This window comes from Ceratotherium simum, chromosome 26, assembly GCF_057802395.1.
Source record: "Ceratotherium simum simum isolate JZ-2026a chromosome 26, ASM5780239v1, whole genome shotgun sequence".
Classification (NCBI taxonomy): Eukaryota; Metazoa; Chordata; class Mammalia; order Perissodactyla; family Rhinocerotidae; genus Ceratotherium; species Ceratotherium simum.
The window spans coordinates 37,478,257-37,504,487 of record NC_141925.1 but is presented as its reverse complement, the minus strand read 5'-3'; the positions used below and the strand labels follow the sequence as shown (position 1 = coordinate 37,504,487).

At 39.9% G+C, this 26,231-nt stretch overlaps 1 protein-coding gene across 2 annotated transcripts in view; it reads right to left on the bottom strand.

Moving 5' to 3' along the window:
* Positions 1 to 26,231, bottom strand: part of LMTK2 (lemur tail kinase 2) — a 99,531-nt gene that overhangs the window by 59,985 nt on the left and 13,315 nt on the right. For both annotated transcript variants that reach the window (XM_014795619.2, XM_087417544.1), the window contains exons 2-3: positions 12,190 to 12,314; positions 4,917 to 5,061 (exon numbers count right to left, since the gene is read on the bottom strand). In XM_014795619.2, coding sequence (XP_014651105.2) covers positions 4,917 to 5,061; positions 12,190 to 12,314 — 270 coding nt within the window. The remainder of the gene's footprint in view (positions 1 to 4,916; positions 5,062 to 12,189; positions 12,315 to 26,231) is intronic.

Sequence of the window (26,231 nt, the reverse complement as noted above, 5' to 3'; positions counted from 1 at the left end):
AAACTCAATTGTTATAAATTTAAGATAACTGTAATCCCCACTGTAATCACTAAGAAAACACCTAAAAAATATACACAAAAGGGAATGAGAAGGGAATCAAAATGGTACATACACACACACACACACACACACACACACAATCCCAATGGCCTGTTTTGCAGAAATGGAAAAACTGATCCTAAAATTCATATGGAATTGCAAGGGCCTCTGAATAGCCAAAACAACCTTGAAAAAGAAAAACAAAGTTGGAAGACTCATACTTCTCAATTTCAAAACTTATCACAAAGTTACAACAATCAAAACAGTGTGGTACTGGCATAAGGATAAACATATAGATCAATGGAATATACTTGAGAGTCCAGAAATCAACCCAAAGAAATATGGTCAATTGATTTTTAACAAGGGTGCCAAGACAATTTAATGGGGGAAAAGAACAGTCTCTTCAAACACTGTTGCTGGGACAACTAGCCATCCACCTGTAAAAGAATGAACCTGGACCCTTACCTCATACCATATACAAAAATTAATGGGTCAAAGACCTCAATTTTCTTTCTTTCTTTCTTTCTTTTTTGCTGAGGAAGACTGGCCCTGGACTAACATCTGTGCCCATCTTCCTCTACTTTATATGGGACGCTGCCACAGCATGGCTTGACAAGTGGCGTGTCAGTCCACACTTGAGATCCGAACCTGCGAACCCCAGGCCACCAAAGTGGTGCGCGCAAACTTAACCACTATGCCGCTGGGCCAGCCCTCAAAGACCTAAATTTAAAAGCTAAAACTGTAAGAGTCATAGAAGATGATAGAGGAGCAAACCCTCATGACCTTGGATTTGACAATGGTTTCTTAAATATGACACTACCAGCACAGGCAACAAAAGAAAAAAACAGATAAACTGGACTTCATCAAAATTAAAAACTTTTGTGTATCAAAGGACATTATCAAAAGAGTGAAAAGACAACCTACAGAATGGGAGAAAATATTTGCAAATCATATATTATTATGAAGTTGTTATAATTAAGACAGTGTGGTAGTGGGACAAGGAATTGATAACTAATGAAACAGAATAGAAAGCCTAGAACAGACCCACACACGTATGGAACTAAAACGCAGAGAGGGAAGGAAGGAAGGATCAATCAATGAATGAAGCTGAAAAAAATGTAGTAATCTACAAGGAAAACTCATGGATTCCCTCCTAACACCATACTCAAAATCAACTCAGGATGGGTTATGGATTTAAATTAATTTAAATGTCAAAGCAAGACCTTAAAACCTTGGGAAAAAAGTAATTAAATATCATTTTGATCACAGAATAGGAAAGGATTTCTCTCTTTTTTTTTTTTGGTGAGGAAGACTAGCCCCGAGCTAACATCTGTTGCCAATCCTCCTCTTTTTGCTGAGGAAGACTGGCACTGAGCTAACATCTGTGCCCATCTTCCTCTATTTTATATGTGGGATGCCTGCCACAGCATGGCTTGATAAGCAGTGCATCGGTCCATGCCCAGGATCCGAACCTGCAAACCCTGGCCCGCACAAGCAGAGCGTGCAAACTTAACCACTATGCCACCAGCCCGGCCCCTCTTTCTTTTTTTTTTACTGAGGTAACATTGGTTTATAACATGATATAAATTTCAGGTGTATATCATTATATTTTGTGGTAAGGATTTCTTAAGACACAAAAAGCTCTAACTCTAAAAAAAGACAGTTAAATTTGGCTATATTAAAATTAGGAACTCTGTTCATCAAAAAATTTTGTTTTGATTGTTTGTATTTGATTACTATTTTTAGTATATCATTTTGATTTCCTCTTCATTTTCTTTTCTGTATATTTACCAGCTATTTTCTTAGTGGTTACCTTGGAGATTACAGTTATCATCCCAAATTTATAACAATCTAGTTTGAATCGATACCAATTTAGCTTCAAGAGCAACAGAATATACCATTTGACACTCAACTGTCAGGATTATAAATTGGCACAACTCCTGTGGAGGGTAAGTTGGCAATATCCATCAAAATAATAAACGCATGTACTCTGTGACCCACTTTCAAAAATTTATTCTACAAGTATAATAGCACAACAATGTGCAAACCAACACAGGTACAAGCTTTGATTAGAAACAACTCAAATATCCACCAATAGGAGACTGGGAAATACATTGTGCTAAGTCCATACAATTTAAATAGTATGAATCTGTAACCAAGAATAAATAAGCTCTTTTTATTCATATGGAAAGGTCTCTAAAGCATACTGGTAAGTGAAAAAAGCAAGATGCAGAATAATATATTTATACCATGCCACTTTTGAGTTAAAAAAAGGGAGAAGGGAATATCTGCATCAAGAAACTCTGGAGGGATATATAAGAAACCAAGAAGAGTAGTTACCTAGGGAAGGTGGGGGTGGGAGCTGAAGTCAGATTCAAAGATTAGAGGGAGACTTCTTACTATATACACCTTTCTATGTTTTGATTTTTGAACCATGTAACTATATTATCTATTCAAAAAATAAAATACATTTTAAAAAGAGAAAAAATGAAACTGGTAGAGCTTCTCCTAGACTTGCTTTTCAATGTGGCGTACCGTTTTCACTCAATACGTCACAAATATCTTTCATATCAGATATCGTTCACCTTCATCCTTTTATAGGACCACATAATACTCCACTGTGTGGACTTAACCATAATTTAACAAGTTACATACTGACATTTAACCTGTTTCCATTTTACACTGCCAAACAATGCTGCAATAAATTCCTATGTAGGTATATATCTGTACATTTACCCAATTACTTCCTAAAGATAAATTACTAAAATTACTGGAATTGCTGGATGTGGTAAACACAAGTCACATTTTGATACATACTGTCAGACTGCCCTCCAGAAAGAACATCTTTATCAATTTATAGTTCCACTGACACTGAGTGTATGAGAGTTCCTGTTACCCACACACACTCCCTCACCAGTCACTACACACTGCCATTTCTTTCCATCTTTATTTATGTTATCATTTTAAGTCTGCATTTCTTTAATTAATAATGAGGTTCCTATTTTTATTAGCCATTTGAATTTCTTTTCATGAATTTCTCCTTTCATATCTTTGGCTTTTTTTTTTCTATTGGAGTGTTACTCTTTTTCTTACACATTTGTTTGAAATTTTTATATACAACGGTGTTTTTTTTAACATTTTTTTGTAGTTGACAAATATTTTTGCTACTTTGTCAAATTTGTTTATGGTGTCTTTTTCCATACAGAATATTTCACTTTACAAATCAAATTTGGCAATATTTTCCTTTATGGTTTCTATGTTTGGTGTCAAGCTTGGAAAGGCCTCTTATATCCCAAGACGATAAAAATATTCTGTGACTATTCTATGCAGAGAAATTTAAAGTGATTTCTTCCTATTAAGAGGGAATTTAGACTAGGGGGCTTCATAAAAACAGAAAAAGAGGTGTATAAACACAATTAGGATGGCTGCCCAGGTCACCATCATTTCTGTCGTGCCCACACCTACTATGCTCGGGTACCATCCCCACTTTATCTTGAAGAGAAGCTGTCAGGCTCTTAGCTGTCCCTGCCCTCGTACCCATGGTGAGGAGTCCACATCATCCGACTCAGGTGAAGCCAACCAGAATGCCTCTCCAAGGGTTTTCTTTCTGGCCAGAGGAGAGAGAAGCTCTTTTCTGTCTGGTTGTAACGCTACAAGGATATGAACCTAGAGTTCGCAGCGGCCATGCTCCCTACTCAGGAAAGAAGCCCATCTGCAAGATTGAGCCAGCATGCAAAGCGAAGAGAAAATGCAGAATGAACATGTAGTGCTGACGGTGTTCAAGTCCCTGGCTCTAGCTGTATCTATGGTCAGCTTAACCCCTACTTCCATGTATCAGAAAATTCCCTGTTCTCCTTAAACTGATCTGAGTTAGGATTCTACTACTTGAAATAAATTCATGAGTGTTGGACTCCAGGCCTTCAAAAGCCCTGGAGATACCTCTCAGGACTTCCCTAAAGTATAAACTCAAGTATATTATCAAGTAAGCAAATATAAGATAAAGTATTTCTAGTTAGAGATGAGTATACTTGAGTTATTCCAGGGATATGTTAGACTCCTTTTAAACTTCACTATTTTGGTTGAAGTAAGGGTATTATTATTACTTACAGAAATTAAAGCTAAATACTACATGTTATTTTTTTCAATACTGCAAAATCCACAAATGTAATATATACCTAACTTTACAAATATCTTATATGAAATGCACCAGCTGCGTCATGTTTTATCTTACTTTTTCTTTCAGTCATGCATGCCCACAGCAGTATATCAACTGCTTGGTTTATACTCCCCTAAACGTACACCACTGTGGGCGCAGTACCACAAAAGGAAGGACTGGCACCCAGAAATACTGAAACAGTCTTCTCTTGGCAGTCTTAGAGCTCCCTAATTCTTCAACTGCCAGTCATATTCTATTCCATAACAAAAAATCAATTGATATTTAATCAAACCTCTATCTTAGGATGAAAAATCAATCCAATTAATATATCCAAATACACCCTTCCTCCCCAAACACAGGACGTCCCACTAGAAGATGGCAGGATCCTACTCAGCAAGACAAGCAGTGTCAAGAACTAGGAAAGAGGCTTGTCTACCAAAATACAGGCCAGGAGCTCTGTCTGCGAGTTTCATTTCAATGAATCGAGGAGACTAGTTTATTCTTATACCAGATCAAAGGTCCAAAAGAAAAGGACTCACCTTTTGCAGGAATGCAGTGGGCCTGAGCACTAGAATTCAGCTTCACCAGGAAGCAGAAGGAACAGAAATAAGCAAGCAGAGGAGACAGGCAGTCCAATTATTTTATAATTAGCAGCAAGGTTCCCATTCTCACTTCTCAGAAATAATTCATGAAAACATGACATTAGGACATAAGGTCTTACCTACAGAAGGCTGGAATTGTGATGGAGCTGGTAGTGAAATATTTGGTACTGAAAGTGTGAAAACTTCTGCTGGGGATTGAACAGAGGGAGTATCTTCTGCTGGTGGTGTGAAATCTATCTCATCATCAAAATTATCTTCAAATTCCTAACAGAGAAGAGCAATGTTATATCTAATATAAATCAGCTTGAGAGCAAATATTAAAAACATCTGCTAACAGTTAAGATATGAACATTCATTCACTCATTTGGAATATGCTGCCATAATTTTTTTTCCAATTTGTACTTACTTCAAGTAAAAAGCATATGTTCTCCAACTCCAAATAGCAGAATAAATAAGATTTGAAAATAAATTATACATATTTTATGTAACTTTTTAAACCAATAGCCGGAAGTTAAATGCAAAATTTTCTAAAATGACCAAGGAACTTAAAATGGACATACTCTTCTAGGTTCAAAATTTGACTTTTAAGTTACTATAGTTTAAGCTTTTCTTTTTTATTATTATTCACTTTCACAAATCTCTTTGCATATTGAATCAAAACAAATTTATTTTTAAATTGTATATACATTTCAATAAGGACAGTTAAAAGACTCAGAAAAGATTTTTTTTTTTTTTTGTGAGGAAGATCAGCCCTGAGCTAACATCTATTGCCAATCCTCCTCCTTTTTTTTCCCCAAAGCCCCAGTAGATAGTTGTATGTCATAGTTGCACATCCTTCTAGTTGCTGTATGTGGGACATGGCCTCAGCATGGCCGGAGAAGCAGTGCGTCGGGGCGCGCCCAAGATCCGAACCCGGGCCGCCAGTAGCAGAGCGAGCGCACTTAACCGCTAAGCCACGTGGCCCGCCCAGAAAAGATATTTTTTTTTTTTTTTTTTAATTTTTTGTTTATTGCAGTAACATTGGTTTATAACATTGTAAAAATTTCAGGTGTACATCATTGTACTTCTATTTCTGCATAGATTACATCATGTTCACCACCAAAATACCAATTACAACCCATCACCACACACATGTACCCAATTATCCCCTTCACCCTCCTCCCTCCCCCCTTCCCCTCTGGTAACCACCAATCCAATCTCTGTCCCTATGTGTTTGTTTATTGTTGTTATTATCTACTACTTAATGAAGGAAATCATACGGTATTTGACCTTCTCCCTCTGACTTATTTCACTTTGCATCATGCCCTCAATGTCCATCCATGTTGTCACAAATGGCTGGATTTCATCGCTTCTTATGGCTGAGTAGTATTCCATTGTGTATATATACCACAGCTTTTTATCCATTCGTCCCTTGATGGGCACTTAGGTTGCTTCCAAGTCTTGGCTATCGTGAATAAGGCTGCAATGAACACAGGGGTGCATGTACCTTTGCAAATTGGTGTTTTCAAGTTCTTTGGATAAATACCCAACAGTGGAATAGCTGGATCATATGGTAGTTCTATCCTTGATTTTTTGAGGAATCTCCATACTGTTTTCCATAGTGGCTGCACCAGTTTGCACTCCCACCAGCAGTGTATGAGAGTTCCCTTCTCTCCACAACCTCTCCAACACATGTTGTTTCCTGTCTTGTTAATTATAGCCATTCTGACGGGCGTCAGGTGATATCTCATTGTAGTTTTGATTTGCATTTCCCTGATAGTTAGTGATTTTGAACATCTTTTCATGTGTCTGTTGGCCATCTGTATATCTTCTTTGGAGAAATGTCTGTTCAGGTCTTTTGCCCATTTTTTAATTGGGTTGGTAGTTTTTTTGTTGTTGAGATGCATGAGTTCTTTATATATTTTGGAGATTAAGCCCTTATCAGATGTATGGTTTGCAAATATCTTCTCCCAATTGTTAGGTTGTCTTTTCGTTTTGTTGATAGTTTCCTTTGCTGTGCAGAAGCTTTTTAGTTTGATGTAGTCCCATTTGTTTATTTTTTCTATTGTTTCTCTTGCCCGGTCAGATGTGGTGTTTGAAAAGATGTTGCTAAGACTGATGTCGAAGAGCGTACTGCCTATGTTTTCTTCTAGAACTTTCACAGTTTCAGGTTTTACATTCAAGTCTTTAATCCATTTGGAGTTAATTTTTGTGTATGGTGTAAGGTAAGAGTCTACTTTCATTTTTTTGCATATGGCTATCCAGTTTTCCCAACACCATTTGTTGAAGAGACTTTCTTTTCCCCATTGTATGTTCTTGGCTCCTTTGTCAAAGATTAGCTGTCCATAGATGTGTGGGTTTATTTCTGGGCTTTCGATTCTATTCCATTGATCTGTGTGTCTGTTTTTGTGCCAGTACCATGCTGTTTTGGTTACTATAGCTTTGTAGTATATTTTGAAATCAGGGAGTGTGATACCTCCAGCTTTGTTCTTTTTCTCAGGATTCCTTTAGCTATTCGGGTCTTTTGTTGTTCCATATAAATTTTAGGATTCTTTGTTCTATTTCTGTGAAAAATGTTGTTGGAACTTTGATAGGGATTGCATTGAATCTATAGATGGCTTTAGGAAGTATGGACATCTTAACTATGTTAATTCTTCCAATCCAAGAGCACGGAATATCTTTCCATTTCTTTGTGTCTTCTTCAATTTCTTTCAGAAATGTTTTATAGTTTTCGTGTACAGATCTTTCACCTCTTTGGTTAAGTTTATTCCTAGGTATTTTATTCTTTTTGTTGCAATTGTAAATGGGATGGTATTCTGAATTTCTCTTTCTGCTACTTCGTTGTTAGTGTACAGAAATGCAACTGATTTTTGTATGTTGATTTTGTATCCTGCAACTTTCCCATATTCGTTTATTACTTCTAAAAGTTTTCTGGTGGATTCTTTAGGGTTTTCTATATATAAAATCATGTCATCTGCAAATAGTGACAGTTTCACTTCTTCCTTTCCAATTTGGATCCCTTTTATTTCTTTCTCTTGCCTGATTGCTCTGGCTAGGACTTCCAATACTATGTTAAATAGGAGTGGTGACAGTGGGCATCCTTGTCTGGTTCCTGTTCTTAGAGGGATAGCTTTCAGTTTTTCACCATTGAGGATGATATTAGCTGTGGGTTTCTCATATATGGTCTTTATTATGTTGAGGTACTTTCCTTCTATACCCATTTTATTCAGAGTTTTTATCATAAATGGATGCTGTATCTTGTCAAATGCTTTCTCTGCATCTATTGAGATGATCATGTGATTTTTGTTCTTCATTTTATTAATGTGGTGTATTACGTTGATTGATTTGCGAATGTTAAACCATCCCTGCATACCTGGAATAAATCCCACTTGATCATGGTGTATAATCTTTTTAACGTATTGTTGTATGCGATTTGCTAGTATTTTGTTGAGGATTTTCTATCGATGTTCATCAGTGATATTGGCCTGTAATTTTCTTTTTTGTGTTGTCCTTGTCTGGTTTTGGTATCAGGGTAATGTCAGCTTCAGAGAATGAGTTAGGAGCTTCCCCCTCCTCAATTTTTTGGAAGAGTTTGAGAAGGATAGGTATTAAGTCTTCTTTGAATGTTTGGTAGAATTCACCAGGGAAGCCGTCTGGTCCTGGACTTTTATTTTTGGGGAGGTTTTTGATTACTGTTTCGATCTCCTTACTGGTGATTGGTCTATTCAAATTCTCTACTTCTTCTTGATCCAGTTTTGGAAGGTTGTATGATTCTAAGAATTTATCCATTTCTTCCAGATTGTCGAATTGGTTGGCATATAGTTTTTCATAGTATTCTCTTATAATCTTTTGTATTTCTGAGGTGTCTGTTGTAACCACTCCTCTTTCATTTCTGATTTTACTTATTTGTGCCTTCTCTCTTTTTTTCTTGGTGAGTCTAGCTAAAGGTTTGTCTATTTTGTTGATCTTTTCAAAGAACCAGCTCTTGGTTTTATTAATTTTTTCTATTGTTTTTTTGGTCTCTATTTAGAAAAGATATTTTTAATTGAGTCTTATTTCTCTGGAAAGAGTAACAATGGAAAAATTACTAAACTGGGTAGAAAAATCAAGATCTGAACCACGGAGGTTAGTATAAAACTATGTAGCACGTTAAGTGCAATTAACATTCTAAGGACATCTGGTTTTCTAAAGATGGCAACTTTAAAATTGAGGCTGCACCAATAAAGCTGTGGAAACCTTTTAAGTGACTTCGTTCAGCAGAAAGCTAACCTGACTCTTCCTATCATCATTCCAGTGGCCTGGGTCTACCTCCTGGTCCATGTTAATTTAACATAGATACAGATGGGGCCAGCCCCGTGGCTTAGTGGTTAAGTGTGCACGCTCCGCTACTGGTGGCCCGGGTTCGGATCGCGGGCGCGCACCAACGCACCGCTTGTCCGGCCATGCTGAGGCGGCATCCCTCATACAGCAACTAGAAGGATGTGCAACAGTGACATACAACTATCTACTGGGGCTTTGGGGAGAAAAGGGGGGAAAAAAAAAAGATGCATTAACATAGATACAGATGATTAGCAGGGTCATTCATTCGCTCGTTAATTAACGAGTGTTATCCCACCAGGCACCATGATAGAAGCTGATAATACAACAGTGAACAAGACTGTTTTTCATTCCTCTATAGAACATCCTTCCTTTCATTTTCGTTTTCTACCACTTCCCCTGTAGCCCCCCATATAAGGAAGACACTAAAAGTTGTAAGGGTAGATTTTTCGGATACATTTATGTTCTCACATGCATGTGAAAGGACATTACTCTCACATATGTCATATATGTTGTCAAATGCATTAGGACGTTATTGCTATTTGCAACAGGGGAGTGGGGAGCAGGAAGAATGAGGCAGCTGAACTTCAACCTGTAAGGGCACCTCTAAACAGAAGAGTTCTGTTCAATTTTCTCTTTGGACATTCCTAAAGGTTCTCTCCTTTAAGAATGCTTGATCCAGGGGCCAGCCCCGTGGCTGAGCAGCTAAGTGGGCACGCTCCGCTACTGGCGGCCCGAGGTTCGGATCCCGGGCGCGCACCGACGCACCACTTGTCCGGCCATGCTGAGGCAGTCTCCCACATACAGCAACTAGAAGGATGTGCAACTATGACATACAACTATCTACTGGGACTTTGGGGAGAAATAGGGAAAAAAAAAAAAAAAAAGGAGGAGGCTTGGCAATAAATGTTAGCTCAGGGCCAGTCTTCCTCAGCAAAAAGAGGAGGATTGGCATGGATGTTAGCTTAGGGGTGATCTTCCTCACAAAAAAAAAAGAAAAAAAAGCTAAAAAGACTTTATCCATCACTTCTAACTTAAAAATAGTGCCACTCACAAGTTTGGCAGCAGCATGATATTAGGCAGCAGATGAGTCTCAAGATTCAGAGGGGTAATACAGCACAATTTTTAAAAAATGAGGCTGTGAGAGAAGACTGAGTCACTTCTAAGTTATGCCAGTGGCTATCTGGATGCACCTGGGCAAGTCACTTATTTTCCAGACTCTAGCTTCCTGGTCTGGAAGATGGGACCACTCATCTCTAAAACTGCACAGTTATAAATCTAGAGGAAACCCACAAATTACAAATGGTGATATTCCTCTTCGATTACACAGTTTGCATACTGAAAACTGTGCACGGGATCCTCTGTACAGTGTGGTTCCTGGGGCAGTTTGATAAAACTACAGACTCCTTGAATCTGCATCAAAATAAACTCCCTGGGTCAATACTGAGATTCAGGCAGATTAGAACAAGCCAAGGCAGGAATGAGGTATCATAACACGCAGGAGAGAGACAAGATTTCAGTTTCAGCAACACTGATCAGACTTTATCTCTGTCCCCAAATGGCCAGGTGTCTGTGCAAAGTCCCTCAGCAAGACTGACAGTCAAGGGACACGGATTCCCTGCCTGCCACTGTGTCCTCATGTGGTGCTGTCATTCATTTCCCACAGAAGTGTGTGTAGTGGTTCTAGGGCCTAGGAGCTGATGTCATGAATAAAGCCCTTCACGTTTGGGGTAAAATCTTCTAAAGAAGATGACCTGTGCTAGTGAGTCTTTTCTTCCAGTCTCCCTCTGTTCTCAACCTTCCAGGTTTATCATGCTCGTGTTGGGCCAAAAGAACAGCACATGTCCTTATCTCCTCAGAGCTGCCACTAGACTCAAGGTCAAGAGAACACATGAAACAACCAGGTGGGAGGCTCTAGAGATACGGTTCATGTGCCCACTAAAAAGATTTTAGCTAGAAGATAGCTTTCTCTTTTTCCCAATTTGAACCAGTGGCCCTCAGGACAGCTAGCAGGGGCCCTACATTCAGGACTATCTCTCCGCATGCATGCATTCCTTTTTTTTCCCTTTCATATGTATTCCTTTTCAACAAGTATTCATTGAGCCCTAATAAATGCCAATAGGCATGGAGTAAGTTCTAGAGCAGGACATCCCAGCTGGTTTCTGGCAGATTCTACCCATCTGCAGCTACAATGCCAGCCTTTCTATGTTACTAGCCCCTGCCCCCCTGACCCCCCATTTAGGCAGCATTCTTTTTTCTCCCCCTTAGGGAACTCAAGGGTTCAGAGGTAAACTGAAAGATGTTCTTCCTCATATACAAAACACACTGGGGGATCCCTTTGTCTCAATAATCTTTTTTTTCAGTGTGTGTGCACAAGATCAGCCCGGAGCTAACATCCATGCCAATCCTCCTCTTTTTGCTGAGGAAGACTGGCCCTGAGCTAACACCTGTGCTGATCTTCCTCCACTTTATGTGGGACGCCGCCACAGCATGGCCTGACAAGAGGTGCGTCAGTGCGCACCCGGGATCCAAACCTGCGCCACCAGCAGCGGAGCCCATGCACTTAACCACTACGCCACGGGGTCAGCCCCTGCCTCAATAATCTTAACAACCATAAATTCATTAGTGCACAAAAGTTTGGAAAAAAATCAAAACCAGCCTGCCCTTCCATCTAGGCCTTATTGCAGGTGAATTCCATCATCATGCTTTATTCCTCACTTAGCAAAATAAATTAAAACAGATAAGTGGTTATTGTCAATGATGCTCTAAGGTAGGGTCAGCAAACTACAGTTGGTGGACCAATCTGAACCACCTATTTTTGTAAATAAAGTTTTACTGGAACACGGCCACTTGTTTACATATTGTCTATGGCTGACGTAGTAACACAATGGCAGAGTTGAGAGTTGAGTAGCTGTGACAGAGACTGTATGGTCCACAGTGTTTACTATTTACAATGGCATAAATATTTACCATCTGGCCCTTACAGAAAAAGTTTGCCAAAAAAGTCCCCTGCTCCCAAGGGACTGTGATATACAGCCATTCTATTGATAAATGTATCAGAAGATGATTTTAAATGTTCCTACTGTCTGTGCTCACCTTAAAGTCTATTTCTGGGTCCTTACAGCAGGATACACAGTTGGCAATTAACACTATTAATGTCATTAAACTGCACACAGATAGGATCACAAAGGATGAGGAAACTTCTGCAGCAGGTGCCTCCCCTGGAAAGAGATATAAACACTATTAAAAACACAGACATTTCAAAATCATCTTTATAGAAGTGAACCAATTTATTTTCCACTAGATATAAATGGGACCAAGAGATAATAAAATAATGCTTAAGTGCTCAAAATAAAGCTGATGACTAACCCAGGATAAGTAGTTGGGTTTTTTTAAACTTTTTATTTTGAAACAATCTTAGATTTACAGAAGAGTTCCAGAAACAACACAGAGAGTCCTCATATACCCTTCACGCAGCTTCTACTAACATAACATTTTATGTTACCATGGTAAATTTATCAAAACTAAGATAACAACATTGGCACAATGCTACAGAATTTCAGACTTTATTCAGATTTTACCAGTTTTTCCACTAATGTCCTTTTTCTTTTCCAGGAGTCAATCCAGGCTAACAACATTGCATTTAATCATCATGCCCTCTTAGTCTCCTCCCATCTCTGACGTTTCTCAGTCTTTCCTAGTGTTTCATAACTGACACTTTTGAAGAGTAGGGGTCAGTTATTCTGTAGAATTTCCCTCAATTTGAGTTGCCTGATGTTTTCTCATGATTGGACTGAGGCTATAGACATTTGGGAAGAATCTAGAATGCCACAGTAGTGACCTGCCCTTCCTGTTGCATCATACCAGGGGCACATGAGGTTGGCACCCCTCGTTCTTGATGATGTGAACCTTGGTCACGTGGTCATGGGGCTTTGGCCAGGTTTCACCACCACAAAGTTACCATTTTCCCTTTACATACTCTACTCTTTAAAAGCGAGTCACAAAGTCCACTGCACACTCACAGGAAAGGAAAGTAAGCTGTACTCCCTGGAGGGAGGAATATTATAGAATTTCTAGACATATGTAAAAAGTACTACAGTAATTAATAATTGGGGGAGACACTTTGAGGCTATGCAAATATCCTGTGTCTCCTTAGAGTTTTGCACACCAATTTTCGCATCTGTCAGTGCGTCTTGCCCGTAGCATTTAATACCGTGATGTTCTAACGGTGATTTTCTATTCCCCTCATTCCTTCTACATCTATTATTTGGAATTCTTCTGTAAAGAAGATTTCTCCCTTCTCCCTCACTTATTTATTCAGTCACTTATATAGTTATAGACTCACAGATATTTATTTTCTATTCTTTGGGTTATAATCCAATATTACCATGATGTTGTGGCTCAAACTGTTCCAGTTTTGGCCCCTGGGAGCTCTTTCAAGTTGACTCCTGGGGCCTTTGGACACGCTCCCTCCTTTCCGTTTTTCCTCTAATACTTCCTCACTTTCTGGCACTACAGGAAGCTCCAGGCTCCTCTTGTATTTTCTCTTCTCCAGCTTTAGAATCAGCCACTTCTCCAAGGAGCCTTGGTCATGATAAGGAGTGTTTCTACTAGAGCCTTGGGGCCCCCCCCCCCCACACACACCAGCTAAGAACGGTTTTTACATCTTTAAAGGGCTTTTTTTGTGTGTGTGTGAGGAAGATCAGCCCTGAGCTAACATCCATGCCAATCCTCCTCTTTTTTTTTTTTGCTGAGGAAGACCGGCCCTGAGCTAACATCTATTGCCAATCCTCCTCCTTTTTTTTCCCCCCCTTTTTCTCCCCAAAGCCCCTCCCCATAGTTGTATGTCACAGCTGCACATCCTTCTAGTTGCTGTATGTGGGACACCGCCTCAGCATGGCCGGATGAGCGGTGCGTCGGTGCACGCCCAGGATCCAAACCGGGCTGCCAGTAGCAGAGCACACGCACTTTTAGGCCGGCCCCTAAAGGGTTTTTAAATAAAAACAAAAACAAAAAGAATTTGCAACACATACTGCATGTGAGCCACAAAGACTAAAATCTTTCACTATCTGGCCCTTTACAGAAAAACTTTGTAAGCCGTCTACAGCATAAAGATTTTTACATCTTACTTTTGGCAAAGACTTAGTTTCTAGAAAACATCTTATTCAACCAGCGCTATTTTGAACCTTTTCTTTGTTAGGGCAAACTATGAAGTCTTACCTACAGATGTTTTACTAAGAATACACTTTTCTTTTTATCCTCCCAGCTTCATGGCGATATAATTGACATATATAACACAATGTAAGTTTAAGGTGTACAACGTGATGATCCGATATATGTATATATTGCAAAATGACTACCACAATTAGGTTAGAAATAAACTTTTCCTAAAAATCCTCATCTATGACTAATTATGTGTTCAAATGCACCAAGCAGAAGACATGGAGACAAATTAATGAACGATGTCACCGTTTTTCTTAAGTGAAACTATAGTACTTACAGAAAATAAAACCCCAAACTCCTATGTGAGCACAACACATTCTTGAGTATGAAACAGCTTCAGTGAAGCGCACAGAAGTCTAAAATCAACTGAAAACAGGACTAAGTTCCTTTTTAATAACAAAAGGTCTATTTGTGAAAAAGCAATGCTGAAACACGCTTTGGTACAAGTGGGGCTGGACTCTGGCTGAAGCCTTCTCCTTAAGGCTGTGTTTCTTAAAAATAATATAGTTAACAAAGGGTTGTCAAGAATCTGCAAGTTCTAAACCAACAAAATCTAAAACAGAAAAATCCATACATTGAACACGGAAAGTAATTGGTGATTCCTCTCAGAAGCCAATCCAGAGGGAAGTCAACTGTTACTGAGAGGAAGCATTCTGTAACCAGGGACACTTGTGTACACTTGGAAAACTCAACTAAGTAAGGAGCCGTGAGCCACTGAGTCCATTTTCTCTGAATGAAGACCCAGAATGATCACTTTCTTCATTCTTCCTTGCAGCTAGCTATTCTCTCATCCAGCCTGGCCTGTGCATTACCTACTGGTATTTATTCTTATAACTTTGTTTCACTCCCCTGACTCATATAATATATATATATTATATATCATATATAGCAAAGCACTTTCATATACACTGTATTTTATTGATTTTTTAAGATGCAGTTTGTCCACTGAGGTTTTTTTTTTTTTTGTGAGAAAGATCAGCCCTGAGCTAACATTTGTCACCAATCCTCCTCTTTTTGCTGAGGAAGACTGGCCCTGGGCTAACTTCTGTGCCCATCTTCCTCCACTTTTTTATATGGGATGCCGCCACAGCATGGCTTGACAAGCGGTGCGTCAATGTGCACCCAGGGTCCGAACCCCGGGCCGCCGAAGCGGAGCGTGTGCACTTCACCACTATGCCACCGGGCTCACCCCCCTCCACTGCATTTTAACATCCCTAAATTTCAAGTGCAACTTACACTCGAAAGAAAGTTGGTTTTAATTGGCAGCATTTCTTCCTAACAGCACAAAAATAAGAGTGTGTCATGATCATATCTGCAATTTGATAAAATACAGTATTATCTCATTCAATCATCACAACACCTCTGAGGGAATTCAACCAGCTCCAGGTCACAGATGAGGACACTGACATGCCCAAGAACAGAAAGTAGGAAAGCAGCAGGGCCAGACTCTGGGTTCAGGGGTGCTCAGCATAAATCCCTCGTGATTCCCTTGATACTACATTGTTCTGCCTCAGTGAGGTTAACTTTTAACACTTGAAAACAGCCTAACCTTAGTACTTTGAACAGAAGTCTATCATTGTTAATTAAGACAGTTTCTACTTCTGGGGCTCTCGTCCAAATTCCACAAAGTGGATATTAAATTATTTTTTCGTCTCTTTTCACTCATAATTTTTTATCATCACACACTATTTATTTAATGTAAAATTTGATCAGAACTGCCTGAAGGCCAGCTCAATAATCTGATTCATAACACTCTCTTCTGTGAGTCATTAGGTAGGCATGAAAAGTCATATCCGTGTTAAAAATAACTAGTTATGCCGAGTTTTGCCCTACCTTGATAATGTACTTATTTCTGTTAAAGACACTGCAGGGGCATGTGCTCTCCCACACTCAGATTTCCTCAATGTACACCTGGTCTACTCAACTTCAATGTCTACCAGCGCCATTGAAAGGACTTTATAAATTACTACCTAAGAAATTTACTAGGTAGACTCAAGTAAAAATTTTAACAGTTTTACCATTTTTAAAACTATCTTATTTACTGTATTTTTCTTTTGATCAGTCCAAAGCACTGTGCTTTAAAAAACTATACACCAATGAAGGAAAAACATCCATAAAATGAAGAAATCAAACCAACCCAGCATAGGCTGGAAGGTGAGATGGGTCTGCACAAACCACAGAGAGGAAGTAAATTCTAGATATGAGGAACTACAACTAAAATCCCCACACCCCAGTGGTCAAACTACAAATCGAGCTGGAAGATTTCTGATTGCAACTGTTAGGAAACTATGAAGAAAGACAGCTTTCCTTTAACATTCTCAATCTACAGCATTCAGAAATGCATAATTCAACCAATCATCTACTAAAGAAAAACACGCACAATGACGTGAGTGTCTCCACACCTTTAGGCAGCTTTACCGAGTGCAAACTGAGAACAAGGGTAATTAGAGGTCTGGGGCACTTAGTATGCCTCCCCAAGACACCAATTACAAAATTCTTGGCATCTCTAAAGCACATTCTGTGAGCTTTCATTTTACAGTTTTCTAACCATTTTAATAGATATCTAGCACTTGATTTAATAAGCAGAAAACTTGAGAAACTCTAAGAGGTAGGTACATATTATCTGTGTTACAGACAGGTAATTTGGAGAACGTAATTTCTCAGTAATGACCCAGAGTAAGTCAGGAGTACTGCCTGATTATTAATTCAGCCATTACAAATCCCCGCCTAGAACCTTGATTAGAACTTGAGGGCCGGCCCCGTGGCTTAGTGGTTAAGTGCGTGCACTCCACTGCTGGCGGCCCGGGTTCGGATCCCGGGCGCGCACCGATGCACTGCTTCTCCAGCCACGCTGAGGCCGCGTCCCACGTGCAGCGACTGGAGGGATGTGCAACTATGACATACAACAATCTGCTGGGGCTTTGGGGGGAAAAAATAAATAAATAAAATCTTTAAAAAAAAAAAAAAAAAAAAGAACTTGAACACATATGCAATTAACCAAAGAGTTACCTGTGAATCCATTTTTGGGTTAAATAAAAAATTTTAAAGGTCCACAGATAAAAAGAAATGATGACCAATGTCTAGAGCCATTAGAGATTGCAAAACGCTGACCTTCTAATTTTGTCATTCCTTCTTCATTTACAGGCTGATCTACTTTTTTGTGTGTGTGTGAGGAAGATCAGCCCTGAGCTAACATCCGATGCCAATCCTCCTCTTTTTTGCTGAGGAAGATTGGCCCTGGGCTAACTTCTGTGCCCATCTTCCTCTACTTTATATGGGACCCGCCACAGCATGGCTTGACAAGCAGTGGGTCGGTGCGTGCCCAGGATCCAAACCTGCAAACCCCGGGCCACGAAAGCAGAGTGCACGCACTTAACCGCTGCGCCACCGGGCCGGCCCCACTGATCTACTTTATTATAAAGAGAAATTTCTTATATGCATTTACTATCTGGTTACCCGGTGGTTCAAATCATAAGGGGTAGAGCTGAAAGTTCGCAACCTCTAATCACATGATTGGTTCCTCTGGTCACTTGCCCCCATCCTGAAGCTATTTAGGAGCCCCCCCATGGGTCACTTTATTAGCATAAATTCAGGTATGGTTGAAAGGGGCTTGTTACCAATAACAAGAGATGCTCCTATCACACCTATCACTCAGGAAATTCCAAGGGTTTTAGGAGCTCTGTACCAGGAGAAGGGACAAAGATCAAACAGATATTTCCTAATATGTCACAAGCAGATATACCCAAGAACAGGGAGTAGAAAACTATGCCTGTGGGCAAAGTCCTCCCACTGTTAATTTTGTTTTTTGTTTTTTATTAAATTTTTTTTTTAATTTTTTAAATTTATTTATTTTTCCCCCAAAGCCCCAGTAGATAGTCGTATGTCACAGCTGCACATCCTTCTAGTTGCTGTATGTGGGACGCGGCCTCAGCATGGCCGGAGAAGCGGTGCGTCAGTGCACGCCCGGGATCCGAACCCGGGCCGCCAGCAGCGGAGCGCGCGCACTTAACCGCTAAGCCACAGGGCCAGCCCCCACTGTTAATTTTGGTATGGCCTGCAAGCTAAGAATAATGTTTACATTATTTACATTATTATTACTTAAATAATTGTTTTAAAAAAACCCAAAGAATAATATTTCGTGATGCGTGACATTTACATCAATAGCTAATAACGCAAAAAGGCAGACAACCAGATATTACGTGCCTCCTGACAGAAAAACACACCACCACCTACTAAATAAGTATGCCTAAAACGAACAATCCAACAATAACAACATACCAAACCTGTTTCTGACCAAACCTCTAGATCTAAATATCAATCTGCAGGAAATAAAGAGAACAGTGGAACATATTAAATACCACCACAAGACTGTAATCAGCAAAATACAGGCTATGAAAAATAGGGAGAAAAACCTGATGAATTACAAGGAGAGAGAGAGAGATGGAGAAGGAATTAAAAGGATTTAAAAAGACATACCAACCAATTGCAACATATGGGTCTTATTTGAATCACGATTCAAACTCAAAAAAAATTATGACATTTGAGACAACTGGATATCTGAACACTGATAATTGACCATATTAAGCAAGTATGATTCATTTCTCCTCAGAGTAATAATGGTAATGTAGTTATGTTTTTGAAAGTAGTCCTTATCTTTCAGAGACAGTGACCTATTTAACAAAGTCTGGCATTTGCTTCAAAATAGTACGGGGATAGAGAAAGTGATGGGAGTAGTATGAAAAAAGACGGCCATGAGCTGATTCAAGCTGGGTGAAAGGGACATGGGAATTCATAACAGTATCTCTCTAGTCTTATACATGTTTGTAAGATTGAAATTTTCCATTTATTAAATAATTTCTTCACATTCATTAAATAAAAAGTTTAAATAGAAAAAAAGTAGCTATAACAATTTACAATCCATATTCATGCCTACTCTAGGTATGCGTTAGTTTGCTAGAGTTGCTGTAACAAAGTCCACAAACTAGGTAGCTTAAACACTTCTAGAGGCCACAAGTCCATGATCAAGGTGTTAGCAGGGTTGGTTCTTTCTGAGGGCTGTGAGGGAAGGGTCTGTTCCAGGCCTCTCTCCTTGCTTCTGGTAGATGGCTGTCTTCTCCCTGTCTTTTCACATCGTCTTCCCTCTATGCTTATCTCTGTGTCCAAATTTCCCCTTTTTATAAGGACACAGTCATGTTGGATTAGGGTCCACCCTAATGACCTCATTTCAACTTGATTACCTCTGTAAAGACCCTATCTCCAAATGAGGTCACAATCTGAAGTATTAGAGGTTAGGACTTCAACATATGAATTTTGGGGGGACACAATTCAACCCATCTCTAGGACATATGTTTAAATGAAAATGAGAAAAAACCAAAAACAAACAGAACAGGTCAGAACAGTGTGTACGTATGTACATAATGCTACCACTGGGTAACAGTGGTCACCTAAAGGGAGGGAAATTGAGTGGCTGGGGGACAAAGTGGGGAGGTGCTATATATCTTTTTTGATTTCTTGAATTTTGTACCAGGGGCTTCCCACCATCTTTAGCCTAACATCCAAACTCCTTAACAAGGCTTACGGTATCCTTCGTCAGCTGGCTACCATTCACCTCTCCACCCTCGACTCTCAACATTCCTCTCCAACTCTCTACTGCGAGCTACGACGAACCTCTCTCAGTCCTTCCAGGTCTTCAGGTTTATATTCCTCCCTATCAGCAAACTCTCCTGTTGATACACCCCCTCCACTAATTCATCCTCACCATTCAGATCTCAACCTGGAAACCATCCTTGAGGTCCCACAGGTTAGAGTCCCTGCCTTTGGACCCCCAATGCTCCCATATTTCCCCATCATAGAGTTTATCAAACCATGTATTTTAAATGCCCATATGTCTTCCCCCCTGGACCGCAAGCTAAATGGGTCAGGGACCAGCCCTGCATACTCCACCAATGACTCCCAGGGCTTGGCACAGTGCCTGGCATTCAGTCAGAAGTGGGGACGGGGGAGGGAAAGAGCAAGAGTGAGAGACAGCAACTAAGGAGCTCAAGCAAGGAAGGGGAGATAAGTAAGAGAGAGAAATCCATAATTAATCTACTGGTTAACAGAATAAATTTATGTTTTCAGGGTCAAACAAATAAGATCATAAAAGTAGCATTTCTTCAATAACTTCATGCTCTTACTTGGCAAAGATTTTCCTTCCATTACTAATCATACCCTAACATACACTGTATTGGGGTGGTTCTCTTCCTCCTCACCATTAATAGTTTGTCACTTATTCCCCACATCTCAAAAAACTACCACAAACATTCTTTATTTACCCATTTTGCAACTCATGTTTAGCAGTATAACTATTAAGTTATTTTCTTCAGAAAATAAGTTTTATTAAAAAGTGGATTTCCCCCAACTTATGTTCTCCTGTGATAACGAGTTATTTATTCACTCACACCATGTTCTCCACATAGTCTGATTTCACTGGAAGCTGTCATAGTAGTTCCACTCCAGCGAAGAAGGAATCCAAAGGCACCCTCTCCTCCACGGGAGCCCTAGGTGGTGCTGGACGGAGGAGAAAGCCCAGCCCATGAGCTCCCACATGAGCGGGGCTCTACTGTTGGTTGGCCAAGTCCCCTGGGCCTCCACTCCAACACTGGTTAAAAAAAAAAGAAGGGCCGGCCCCGTGGCTTAGCGGTTAAGTGCGCGCGCTCCGCTGCTGGCGGCCCGGGGTTCGGATCCCGGGCGCGCACCGACACACCGCTTCTCCGGCCATGCTGAGGCCGCGTCCCACATACAGCAACTAGAAGGATGTGCAGCTATAACACACAACTATCTACTGGGGCTTGGGGGGAAAATAAGTAAATAAATAAATAAAATTATTAAAAAAAAAAAGAAATCTTAACAGATGCCTTCTAAGATGTGACTCTAAATTTGTTTTAGTCTGAACACTGTCTAAGAGTCTGCTACGGCTGCCATAACAGAATACCACACGCTGGGTGGCTTAAACAACAGAAGTCTATTGTCTCACAGTTCTGGAGGCTGGAAGACCAAGATCAAGGTGTCAGCAGGGTTGCTTCCTTCTGAGGCCTCTCTCCTTGGCTTGCAGACGGTCATCTTCTTGCTGTGTCCTTACATGGTCTTTCCTGTGTGTGCACATCCCTGACGTGCGTTCAAATTTCCTCCTTTTATAAGCACACCAGTCATACTAGATTAGCAACTAAAGAGTTAATGGCCTCATTTTAACATATTCATTTCTTTAAAGGCCTCATTTCCAAATGCAGTCACTTTCTGAGGTAATGGGGGGGGGGTGTTGGAAAGGGACTCAATTCAGCTCATAACACTATAAATTTATTAACTTAGGAACACCGTCCCCTCTGATAGGGGATCCATCCTTGCTGCACCAGGGACGAGTACATGCTGCCCTCCTCTGGCTTTCCAGAATGCAGTGGTTCAGGAATGGGCACGGACTGTACCACTGCTAAAGCAAGTGTCAGATACGTATATAACTTTTCTGTTTTCTGTTCTCTCTACCCTCTCGCCTCAGGAAACTCACAAGAGAGATTTATGTGTCTACTCGACAGTTAAAATTGGCGGACACTGGGCTGACTAGACAAAGAAAACTTGATAGAACTCAGGGAAGCTAAGGACCAGCAATCTTCCAAACTGATCTTGACATAGTCTACTTCTAAAATATACAGTTTGGCTTTTTTTTTTTTTTTTAAAGGTAGGACCAATAAGTCCATCTTCCTTTTCCAACACCCTGACAAGTAACTTTACATCCCAGGCACCTAGTAAAATGAATCATCATTCTACTACTTGGGGAAAAAAATTTAGACAATCATTGCAGATCACACATTTTTATTTAACATCTCAAATTTACAAACTCATCTATTATAAAGGTTTCCTGTACACAGAATCTTAAGTTACTAAATATTTTCCTTGCCTCTTCATGTAACAATATAGCTATTTATAATAACATTAAATAATCTAGAATCTCCCTAATGTATTCTAATATTAGAAAAGGAAAATGAAGCCTAGCACTAAATATACCCAACCACACAGAACAGTAAATAGTGCACTGATGATCTAGCTGATGAATCAGAGATTCACAAAGACCCCTAAGCCAGAATACCAACAGCCTAGAAAAACAAACTTCACTGTGTGCTAATCACAGACACTAAAGTGTTCTTGTTCAAAAATGATTTTCAAGGTCAGCCAACCCAACTGTTCTCTCATACTTGCAGAAAGGTTATATAATTTGAGTGCTGACTGAGAATACCTGTGAATGAGAACATTTTATACAAAGCTGCTGTTTCTCTTAGCCTTCCTTCTGTTATCAAAGGTTCATTTCATTCCGATTTTAAACACACTTACTAGGATGGATATTACCATAGAAGAGCTAACCTAAGGTGTCACAGTTTGGCCAAAAGAATGTCACGTTTAGACGACTTCTGTCAGACTACTGTGCCCCCACAGGCCGGGAAAATGATAGCAGGGATAATATTTTATGAACTAGAATCTTAATTCAGCTGATGGCATAGTTAAGTTGTGGAGTAATCACAGTGCTCAGATGTTTGTACCAGCTCTGAATCAGGATCTTCCTGTAGTCCAGGAAGCTAGCTCAGGAACAGGCGGCATCTGGTCCCAGAAGAAGAAACTCATGTCCAGTTTTCCAGGGCTTCTTACCTCATGGCTGGTCACTTCTGTGTACCACTAATGTCTAGGGGAAAGGACATTCTGTCCTCCATACAACTTCCCACTGAAATCCGCAGAAATGTGCAGGTAAAGCAATGGCAGTATTGGATTCACAACACTTAACCAATACAATTTCTGCACAACAGGGTCAATAAGATAGGAGAGATGACCTAAATCTGTGTTCCTTACTTCTCAGGTAGAGTAGACCCTAAATATCTTATAAAAACATGTCTACCTTTTTCTCTTTAAAATTTCCTACAACACCTTGACAGAGTCTATGGTCTCAGAACTTTTCTAGCTTTCTAATTTATAACTTAAATTTTTGCTAATATAACTGAAACATATTCTTAGGGGATGTGTCCTTAAAAGGTCCCTCCTCAGAGAGGAAGTAGATAGTGGTATGGATGCAGCTGGACTGGCCATAGGGATGGCTGGGACTGAGGGGAGGGGAATAGAGAATTCATTATACTCTTCTGTCCACTTTTGTGTCTGTTCAAATGTCTCCATAATTAAGTTTTATTTTTTAAGTACTATCTTCATAACTAAGCTAGAAACTGCTTACAACACTGACGTTGACAAGGTTCTATAGCCTAAAGACAAGATTTACTAGGGTGTCCTATCTGATAATGCTCCACTGATATGTGTTTATATTATACAGAAAAATAAACCCAATGACAATTTAGCCCAATATAACTAGGTGCTTCCAGACACTCAGGTATCCAGCCCAAAATAAAAGACCTATAGATAATTAAAAGAGCTATGGGGGAGGGTGCCTCTTATTGAAATGGCTGCTCCATCATCCTACTGTGAAGCCGCCAGTCAACAAGTCCGAGCCAAAACATTCATTCATTCAGCAATGTTTACTAAGCATCTTCTATAGGACAGGCACTGCCATAGCTTCTGGAAATCCAGAATTGAACAAAGTGCCTGCACTCACAGCTTACATTCTCGTGCAGGGAGACAGATAATAAGCAAATAAATAAATGCATGGTAAGTCAGATGTTGATAAGCAAAGTGAAAAAATAAAGCAGGGGATGGAGAGGTTATTTTACACGGAGCGATCAGGGAATACATTTCTGATATTGCAATAATTCACACAAGAAACGATGGCGGTTTGGCCCGGGTGGTAATAAAAATAGCTAACACTTAAATGGTGCTTGCTATGTGCCAGGCACTATTCTAAACTCATCTAACCCCACAACAACCTTCTGAGGTAGGTACTATTATTAGCCCCATTTTAAAATGAAGAAACTGAGCAATGGAGAGATAAAGGTGCTTTTCCAAGGTCACAAAGCTCCTACGTGGTGACGCTCAGGGTGCAGATGCCTACACTCCATGACAGCAGAGGGGGTGAGAGAGGGCAGTGCCCAGGACTTGGTGACAGGTGTGACATGGAGTGTGAGGGGAAAGGGTCAAGCAGGACACCTCCCATCACTGTCCCTCACTCTTAAACACGGGCAGACTTTCAAGGATTGCCTGACATTTGAGAAAACCCACCTTAAAAAAGGTAAAAGGTAGTGACCAACCTAAACAGACAAACAGGGACTTGAAAAAAGCAGACACTGCAGACATTTAAAAAAAAACCTTAAACAAAACAACTATAATTAATATCCTCAGAAATAAGAGGCGATATTACACTCTGAGAAGAAAGATGCTATTTTAAAAGGGTGTATGTGTATGTGTGGGGGGAAACTCCTGGAAATAAAAACGTAGCAAAAAAAATAAAAGGTCTCCTGTAGAACAGAGAGATAAAAAGATGAACAAAAGGAGAATAGAAGCTCATTCCAAGAAGTCCAACATTCAACTAACAGAAGTTCTGGAAGGAAAGAACAAAGAAAAGGAAGAGGAGGTAATTCTTCAAAAAAATATGCGTGTATGAAATTTTTCCAGACCTAAAGGACACAACTTTCTAGATTCAAAAGGCCCACTGAGTATCCATCTTAATGAATGGGATGGATGGAAAAAGACTCATCAAGATATAGCTTTGCAACTTTTCAGAATTTACAGATAAAGTCTTAAAAGCTTCCATCCAGAGAGGAAAAGAAGCCACAGAGGAAAGGAAATCAGATGGCCTCAGACCTCACAACAAAACACTGGAAGGCAGCCGGAGAGCCACCATTCCAAGTCTGGAATAGGGCACAGCAGGCTCCAGGCAGCCCAGCCAAACAGACCCAGAGGAGATTTAAACTCCTGCTGAGGAGCATGGGATGAATTACTGATACATTTCACGAAAAACTAAGGAAACGATAACAAAGGGCAAGTCTAGGGAAAACAAAAGATGTGAAAGAAATTTAATCAACAAAAACACTATAGGGTCAGCTGTGAATAGTATCTGTACTCATAAAAATATAAATGCTGAATAGTGATTTAACCAAAAAGTGTAAATAACTATGCTGAGAAAGGGAAGAGTATGTGTACGTATGTGTGCAAGTATACAAATTCTCTTCTTCCATAGTAGAAATTCAGTATCTACTTAAACCAAGAAATAGTGGTTCAAGCATGTTATCTGGCAGTCTGGCTAAAAGAACTGCCAGATGATGACCCTGGGGAGCAGACAGTAGGGACAGGATGGGATGGGATGGGATGGGATGGGACAGGGGCTTGCTATTATTATCATTACAAGCCCTGGAAAACTTTCACTTCTTAAACTATCTACATGCATTATTTGACAAAAATTATGATTTACAAAATAGAGAAAAGGAGAAGAGGAAAGGAAAAAGAAAAGAAGATCAAGGAGATGGCAAAGAACACTTAAGGGATGGGACAAAGAAGCAGCCAAACAGGAAAGAGGATGCTGTAGAGGCAGATGGAGACATAAGGGCGCATGCTGCCTGGAAGGCAAAGGAGGAAAGCATTTTACACAGAGTCATGGAAAGAAATATGGCGATTAAGCAGCAAAAGAACCATAAAAACGGTTCTTTTTTTTTTTTATTTTACTATTCCTGAGAATTTATATACAAAGTTATTCAAAAGTAGAATAAAGCTCTGTGGAAAAATATACAGTAGTCCCCCCCAACCTCAGTTTCACTTTCCACAGTTTCAGTTATCCTCAGTCAGCCACGGTCTGAAAATAAATGGAAAATTCCAGAAATAACTCATAAGTTTAAACTGCCCGCCATTCTGAGCAGCGTGATGAAATCTCCAGCTGTCCTGCTCTGACCCACCCGGGATGCTACGTCACCATGTCTACATCACTCAGCTCACTTCATCCACTATGAAGGCATTGTACCATC